A 9,077-nucleotide genomic window follows, 5' to 3' on the forward strand; every position below is an offset into this window, starting at 1 on the left:
GCCCCCGGGAGCCCCTCCTTCTGCCCGCCTCCCTCCCAGCGGAGCGTGGTCGCCGGCGCGGGCGCTGCCTCTCGTACCCTTCCCTGGCCCAGTTCCCGCCCGCCAGAGCCTCTGGACCCGGTACCCCACTCGTCAGCACTTCCCCGATCCGGCCCTTGCCTGCCCTTGTCCCCCCGCCCTAACTCAGACCCTATCCCCGCCTTCCTGCGCCGCTGGACACCAGAGCGAGAGGCTGGCGGGGGCGCGCTAAGGCCCCTGGCGCTGAGGACGCGGGTAGGCGAAGGCAGAGGGCGCGCCTGGCCAGGTTCCCCTGCTCCGGTTCCCCCACCCTTTGGCTCTGGCACCTCCTCTAGTTGCCTCTGGCTCCCTAGGACGGTGCGTACTGACGAGGAGGCGGCTGGCATCTGGGCTTCGCAAGCAATGGTAAGCCCAGCAGAGGTGGCGGCACCCTAGCCAGGCAAGTCCTGCCACTCGGGCGGGGCTAGGGCACTGGCTGGGATATTGAATGGACTGTTTGCCATTGGCTTAGTCGGAGACCAAAGCTCAGGGTCAGGAGAAGATATTGGACTGCAGGCAGACAGGCACCTGGACGCTACTGGGTACCGATAGATTTCTCCCTCGGACAAACCTGCCACACATTTTCCTAAACCTTGATCGATCCCTATGGTCCAAAAATGGAGCCTTTGGTTCTGTCCTAAAGTCTTGCGTCCCAGATGCTTTAGACCTCTGAGCCCTCCCCTGTGGGCAGCCCCATCGCCAGCTACAACGCACCAGGCAGGTAGCCTCAGGGCCTTTGCACAAGATGTCCCCATTGTCTAGTGGGCTCACTTTCTGTGAACTCGTTCTGTATCCCCCTAGGCACGGAACTACGCTCTATCCCACATCACACGCGGACTAACGCTGCACTCTGAGCACCCTGGGACCAAGGACAGATCCTTCTCCCTAAAACCCTCCTTTACAGGGTTCCTGCATAACCAAGCCTGGCTCTGCGCTGGTCACATGTAGTCACCGCCAGGCGGCGCTCGTCCCAGCCTCTTGGGCTGTCCTCCCTCATGCAGCTCTCTAGTCCTTAAGATGCCCAGTCTCCTTCTGATCTCCTGCCCACGGAACCCAGCCCAATTCCTGCTAAAAGTAGAGACTTGCATGTGCTAATGAACTCTTTAGGTCATTAAACTGGAGGAACCCAACCACATTTAAGGCCAGTATAAGACCAGTGCTTCTTAGAAATATGCAGAAGGACTTCTTGGAGTCTAGTATTATGATCCAGGCACTTAAGACCCGGCCTGAGAAGCCCACCATGACCGGGCTGGGAGAGCATGCACCCACCCACCAAAGGCACAGACACACCTGGGGCTCTCCAAACCTCTCTGCTTGTTAGCAATCATCCCCCCCCCCCCCCGCGGAACAAAAAACACCCCCCCCCCCCCCAGAGAAACTAAAGCACCCAAGTGCTTTCAATTTTCTTCTAGAGTTGTTTCCTCATTCTTGTAATTTGCTTAATTTCCTCCTGGTCTGGCATGATTTCCTTTAGATCTGAGAATACGCTAATTTACATAGCTGGTATCTCCATATTTTCCACCATGCAAACCAGTTTTCAATTAGCAAGTTGCATCTCTCTTTGATGCAAAAGCACTGGCAAGGTTTTTTCTTTTCTTTCTTTCTTTCTTTCTTTCTTTCTTTCTTTCTTTCTTTCTTGCTTTCTTTCTTTCTTTTTTTCATATGTACAGTTAGAAAGCTGTGCAGATTTGAAGGCTGTTACTCTTCTGCTCTTCATCACCTAAACCTTGAATTCATGTTATACATGTGTTATAAATGTGTTGATCCTAATCATTACAGCCAGGCTAAGGTATTGAGGCAGGCATCTTTAAACAGGCTAATGTGGAATCTAACATGGTCCTGTTGAATAGGACCATTGTCTGGCAGCGAGGGACAAAAGACCACCAGTGGCAATGCCAGGATCACATGCGACTCAGCAAAAAGGGATTTTGACAGGTTTGGACTCCATACTCTTGGGAAGGTGGAGTTCAGCCACAATCTGTGAGTACTTCAGCAATCCCTGTAGGAAAAGCCTAACCCCTATTCCCTCACAGCACTGTTTTTTTTTTTTTTGAGAGATTTTCACTGTAGGGCGCGTGCGCTCGCCAGACAGACAGAGAGAGACATAGAGACAGAAAGCGAGAAATCACCCCCCAGGGGGGATGGTCATGCCACAATCCCTTCTCCTCCATTCTCCTCTCGGGATCTTGGGCACGCACGCACACGCGCCCGGCGTGAGTTTTAAGCCACCGGGTCGGGGACACGAACCGCGGTCGACTACGTGGGAGCCCAGCGACATAGCCATTACGCTAACTGCTGGTTCCCCTCACAGCACTGTTTTTACACTGGTTCTGCTAAAAGTCAGCTTTTGCCAACCAGTAGTATTCCCTCTGTAGGCTTTCTAATGCCCTCCTGTTGCCTTGGACAATTGCTTGACTCTGACCTAGACTTGGAAAACACCAGTAATCTTGCACCAAAAAACCTCAAAGTTGCCCACACTCATTTGCTATGTCCTGCCTCAGGTTTACTGTATTAACATTATCATGCTTTAAATTCTTTTTCTGCACCAAGCTATGCACTAAATTCCAGGGAGGGGGAAGAGCAGTCCTGGATGACACAGACACAGTGGAATTTCCACCAATTAATTTCTATGGTGGTGGAACCAGGACATGGGCTAATATTTCTACTTCTGGTTACTGTTTCAGTCAGATTCACCCTCAGAGTTTGCCCCTCGCCTTCCACTCAACTCAGAAACAACTCTTCAGCCCCACAGGTAGGAAAAACCCTCTTCAAATATATCCTCTTTTTAATGGGTATTTAAGAGAAATCCCACCATAAACCAGTCCTATGAAAGTTGTATGTATACTGTGAAGATGGTTAAAAGAACAAAGGCAGAGAAGGTGCGAAGAAGACAGATAGATAGTAGAAAAGAAGGAAAAAAAAAAAGACTGTGTTCTTGTGTTTTCTCTGAAGATCAGAAACCAGGTATTTGTCCGTCTTTGAGTCAATGCTCTATGCCAGAGAGATATGCGCTGCTAATGGGTACATCTTCTTACTCATCAGCATCACCAGGGGGGTCAGCGCTGGCCAGGCAGTGGCTAAAGCCCTATAAATTCCTGCCTTTATCTGTCTGTAAAAGTCAGTGAGAAATTTACTTTATAAAAGATTTTATATGTAATCTAGTCTTAAGCTCTCCTAACTAATAAAAGCAACCTTAAGTCTGTCTATATTATTCAGGCAAAACTAGCAGGAATTTCCAGCTAAGGTGAGCCAGAATATCACTTAAGATCCGCAGCAGGAGAAAAGAAGTGAATTATCTACATATGCTAATAAGCTCTGAATCGTTTATTACTTTTCAAGAAAAAATAATATGATATGTTAGAGAGAGATCAATGGAATAAGATTTTGCAAACTGTAAAAGTTTTTTTTAAGTTATTTTGTTTCTCTAAATAAAACTGAAAGAATTCAAAAGAGAGAGTGAGAGAAAGAGAGAGAGAGAGAGAGAGAGAGAGAGATGAAAATGCTTTCTTCTGAGCCTGCAGAATTAGAATAAACTCCAGGGGAACAGGAGGGAGGTTGTGGACCTGGACGTCACCTCAGCAGCTCCCTGCCCCACCCACCCTCCCACACTGCCAGAATATCTATCCAAAACAAAGGCTGAACCAATGGGACCCTCCCTACTGAAAATTTGCCAACTGTGAGATGATGAGGCCCTGGATGAAAGCCATGAAAGCAAGCCGCCACTGCGGGAGACTGGTGGATGCAGGCAGAGGAATTGGCAATTTGACACCTGACTCAGTGTGGGGTGAGAAAGAGGAGGGTGTAAGAGTGATTTCCAAACTTCTGTGAAACTTGGGAGTCTGTACAACTGAGCAACCCTGTCTAGAGATGAGGGGCTTTTCGGGGATGGCAACAGAAAGAGAGGTTGGCAAAGATAATGACTGACTTTGAAGGCTCCAAGGGACACCTGGAAAGATCTCTCTATGTCACAGTTGGAAATGCCAGTCTGGAGTTCAAGTATAAGGTCTTAGATGGAGCTACAGAAGTGAAATTAACACAAGAATTGAGAGTGACAGCTGTTCATAGTCATCAAGATCAAAGATGTCAATGGGATTGCCCAAGATTAGCATGGAGTGGGAAGCAGACAGGCCACTTATGAGGTCAAGGGATGGGGAATGGGACTTTCTATGAACAGAGAGGGAAACATGAACTATGCAGAATCTGTTGAGGGTGCCTGTTTCTCTCTCTCTCTCTCTCTCTCTCTCTCTCTTTCTCTCTCTCTCTTGTTCATGAAATAAACAAGTAAATGAGTTATAGTAAGGGGAGGGCATAAAGATGAGCATAATGAGTCAAAACTACTGAGGGAAAAGCAATATTAAACTTGCGGTGAACTTCCCACCATAGAATGTTTTCCTACTCACCCCTTTAATATGAATACACATAACATACTGCCTCTTATAATATTACATTTCATATCAAATTTCACTTTGCAATAAGTAGTTTTAATTCTATCTATGCTATATATAACTTTAAATCTTTTTTTTTTAATTAATATTATAGCATGAGCATTTTCTCACATTTTGAAACCACCTTAGCCAAACTCTCTTATCAATAAGAGTCCAAGTACCTCCCTGAGGGCAGAGTGCAGTTTAGGTAAGTATGCCCCATTGTTTAGCAGTAGACTGTAGATTCATACCCACTGTGCTAACTTCTGAGACATAATTAGGATCATGCATGTGAAAACACCACACCCAGTAGCTGGCACAGAGCAGACACTCAAGGAATACCTTCCCCTTCTTATCAGCCCAGGGGTGCTAACTCATTTAGATGAGTAGTTTCTGGCCCATTTGGTCCATCCATGCACATCTGCATTTAATTGGGGGGCAGGACCCCCACCTAGAACCAGGCAGGGAAAAGGCAGCAGCACAGAGACCTTTACACACCGGACCCTTGCCTTTGCCTTGCCTGCCTGCAGTGCCCTGGCTCTGGAACTCCCCAGCCAGTCTGCATTCACTGTTTTCCTCCCTTGGAACCTGCTGACTTAGAGCCAGTGGTCCTTGGTGCATGCTACATACAGGCCACATGATAAAGGTCCACATGAGCTATATGTCTTCATTGAGCTCTTTATGTGCAGAAGCATGTGCTCCCTCTACTTCAGGCATCCTTACCTTTGAAGGCAGCTCTTTGGCCTTTCTTTATTTAGCCCAGCACCTTGCCTGTAGAGAACAGCCTCTCATATGTTGGCTAAAGAAGAATGAAGCTCCTGAAGTGGTGATGATCCTGTTTCCCATCCTCCCACCTGGAACATCAGACCTTGTCTCCCTGGCCCTCTGTGGCTTCACCTCCCTAGATGCTGGCCTTTGTCAACCGGCTCTGTACAAGACTGCTGCCCAGACAGACCCAGCATTGGCTGGGGAACCTGCCTTTCCCATGATGCTGTTGCCCAGGCTCTGGTGACATTTTTTTTAAAACACATTCCTTTCACATCTTCTGATGCACATATCTGAAAGAGGCACCAAAAACTACTTCACAAATATACTCAGAAATACAGTGGTAGAACAATCCTACTCATCCTCCAACACATCTCCACTTTCCCAAGGAGGGGCTTCTGGCTACAGCAGCCACCACATCTAAAATATCTCCTCTCCCTTTGGTCTCAACCAAAAAGGTGTTCCTGAAACATATCTCCTTTGTGAGACAACTCACCCAGGCTCTACATTTAATTAACTTAGTCCAGAAAGAAGACTACAAACGTACTCTGATGCTTTAAATGATGCGTGCCCATCCGAAAGGCATGTCTACCTGTAAGTTGTGAATGTAACTTTGGGAAAAAGGTCCTTGTAGATGTAGTTAAGGCAAGGACATTAAAATGAAAGCATCCTGGGTGCCAATTGTACTTTCATATCAGTACATTTAATGTTAAGAATTCATTTTTAAATATACACGAGTATTTTATAGTGTATAAAATTATTTACTACCTAAGACTTGTGATATAAATGATAAAATATCCATATGGTGGAATACTATTTTGCTTAAAATGATATTACAGAAGAAATTTATTAAATTGTATGTATTATGCATTACAGTTTTAAGTAAAAGAAAAAAGAAAAAAAAAAGCAGCAAACATATAATAGCCCAAATAGTGAGGAAGCACACAGCAACAGCTAGTCTATGGAGGTGGAATTCTGGGTGACTTTTGTTTTTCCAATGTACTTCTCTGTATATTGCAAGTCGCCTGAACTCAGTTTTCTTCTTCAGGTTTTTGTATCTGGAGCAGCCTCTGGATGCATCCTATTTGAACATCCATGCGTGTCCATAGCAGTGCTGACCTTCTCCCCTTCTCAGCACATAGGCTCCTGTCCCAGGATCCAATGTGGGGGCACCATGTCATCTGTTCTCATTCTATCCCTTTCTCCTTTGTGTCTTAGGCAACAGGAGGGCGGATTAGAGAAATGAGGCAAGGTCTTTAAGCTCACCTGATGCTTTTGGGGTCCCTCTGCTCCTATGGGACAGGATCCACAGGGTGGCAGGAGCATGGGTTGCTTTTCAAGAAGGAGTTAAACAACCTCCTGAAGGCACTGTTCCCCAGAAGTTGGGGATCTGTTCTGACTTGGCCTCTATGTGCCTGCTTTTAATTCCTGCCACTGGAGTTTCCCCCCACCACCACCACCCGAGCTGGGTGCCTACAAATGTCACATGCCTATTTGCCCTTGAGGTAACCTTGGACTTATTGAAATAATCATCTTTGCACTCCAGGATGGGGACACAGGTTCCCTTGCTATCCTTGTCTCTCTATCATGCCCTCTCTCTAAACTGTCTTTTCTGAAAACTAGATCAGCAAACCTGATGCCTAAGCACACATTCCCAACATTAGTGAGGGCCATTATTCCTCTTCTTGCAGACCTACTAAGTAACAATTTTTGATTGATTCAGAGCTATCTGTGCTTGGCTCAGGTGGGAGGAAGAAGTCCGTTTCTTCCTCCATGGTTCAGCTTCACAGTAAGGATGGGGTGGGATGTAGTAGAGATAGCACCACAGGGAACAGGGAGTTGGGCATTTAAGAGTACTGGATACTAATTAACTCTTTGCCCAGCTATGGAATTCAATAGCCAATTATGGGACAACAAGGGCATCCCATTCAGTAGCCTGCCATACATGCTTTGCTTTTTCAGTTATGAAAATCTATCTATCTATAATCTACCATTCATAAGACAGGCATAAAATGTCTTTTATAATGGTGTATGTAGAAATTATATGGGGTTGAGGTAAAACCAGACACCCCAGGAGTTGCATTGCTTAGCTCCTCAGATATTTAGCTAAAGGCACACATTCCTAGGTGGGAACATAGCTCTTCTCAGAGTGTCAAAGTCCTCCATTTTTCTTTAAAGTTCTTCTCAAGGTCTATCCTGTGTCAGATTCATTGTACACATGTGCCTCTCTGAGTCTGTCAAGAGGCACTAGATGGCAGGACTCTGTCTCTTTCATGAGACATAGTAAGAAATTAATAAATACTATGGGAATAGAACAGAAGCATACTCATACTCTATAAAAGACCCAGGCCAGGAAAACTGGAAAGCCCCTATTAAGTTACCATGGGGACCAACAGTTAGCATCATAATGGCTATGTCACTGGACTCCCATGTAGTCAACCGCAGTTCGAGGCCTGGACCTGGTGGTTTAAACTCACACTGGGTGTGTGTGCATGTGTGCCCAAGATCCTGAGAGGAGAATGGAGGAGAAGGGATTGTGGCATGGGCATCCTGCCCGGGGGTGATCTCTGGCTTTCTGTCTCTCTGTCTCTTTCTGTCTTTCTGGTGAGTGCACACACCCTATAGCAAAAATCTCTCCAAAAAAAATAAAAAATAAAGTTACCATGAATGCAGAGACATATCTGCCTTTTGACCATTTCCACCCAAGATACAGTATGCAATGAGGAATTTTCAGAATACATTCTGCACAGGGTGTGGTGCCCAGCTAAGAAGAGAAGAGGCAGCTAGGATTTTCCCTCTTTCTTTCTTTCTTTCTTTCTTTCTTTCTTTCTTCCTTCCTTCCTTCCTCCCTTCCTTCCTTCCTTCCTTCTTTCCTTTTCTTTCTTATTCTTTCTTCTTTCTTTTCTTCTTTCTTTCTGTCTTTTTCTTTCTGTCTGTCTCTTTCTTTCTTCCTTTCTTTGTATTTTTTTTTTTTTTGCTGTAGGGCATTTGTACTTACCAGAGAAAGAAAAAAAGAGAAAGGGAAAGTGAGACATCATCCCCCCAGAGGAGGTGGCCACACTACAATCCCTTCTCCTCCACTTTCCTGTCAAGATTTTAGGCACACATGCTCCCAGCATGATTTTTAAGCTGCTAGATTTGGGACTCAAACTGTGTAGCTGGCTATGTGGAATCCAGTGCATTAAACTCTGCCACCTGCTGGCTCCAGGGCTGGGATTCTTAAGGTCATTTGAAAAGTCACATGCCAGATAAAAGGCTGTGTCTACCCAGGTGCCACCTTCCTGAAATTCACACAAAGGCAGGCTGGGTGTTAGTATCCCCACTGAGCGTAGCCTATCTCTGTTCCATTTGGTCCTCTCTTTAGACCCAGAAATACCTGGAGAGGCAAGGAGATGTGAACGAGTAAAGAGAAGCTGAAAGATAGAAGAGGTTGGTCAGAGAAAGAGGGAGGGGCTGGATGCTCCCAGGACAGGTTCCTGGCACTGTCAGGAGGTGCTCTAGAACCCACTCACCTGTCCATGGCTGCTTTCTGTGCCCTTTACAATCTGATATTTTCTAAGAGCACCAGATGCTAGGGAGAGGATAGGGGTCTTTAATCTTATCAGAAGATGATTTACAGAGCACTTAAGACAAGGAGGGAAGAGAAGGGCAACCGGCGTGATGCATTCTCACAAGCTGTATGAATTCTCTGCCTGATTTTCAGTGCACACATATGGCGACATGATTTGTGGGTTTGGGAGACATGAAATTGTTTGCATTTTCTCTACAAAACTCGAGCGAACAACTAGAAAGTCATACTGCTTCATGTTAAGTAGGCCTTTTACTAGTCAG

The 9,077-nt window shown here is 45.9% G+C and overlaps 1 protein-coding gene across 1 annotated transcript in view; it reads right to left on the reverse strand.

The window, feature by feature from the left end:
- Positions 1-404, reverse strand: part of TCERG1L (transcription elongation regulator 1 like) — a 249,209-nt gene extending 248,805 nt beyond the window's left edge. The window contains exon 1 of the mRNA XM_006146995.2: positions 125-404. Coding sequence (XP_006147057.1) covers positions 125-404 — 280 coding nt within the window. The remainder of the gene's footprint in view (positions 1-124) is intronic.
- Positions 405-9,077: the final 8,673 nt, after the last annotated feature.

The sequence above is a fragment of the Tupaia chinensis genome, unplaced genomic scaffold (genome assembly GCF_000334495.1).
Source record: "Tupaia chinensis unplaced genomic scaffold, TupChi_1.0 Scaffold000197_1, whole genome shotgun sequence".
Lineage (NCBI taxonomy): Eukaryota > Metazoa > Chordata > Mammalia > Scandentia > Tupaiidae > Tupaia > Tupaia belangeri.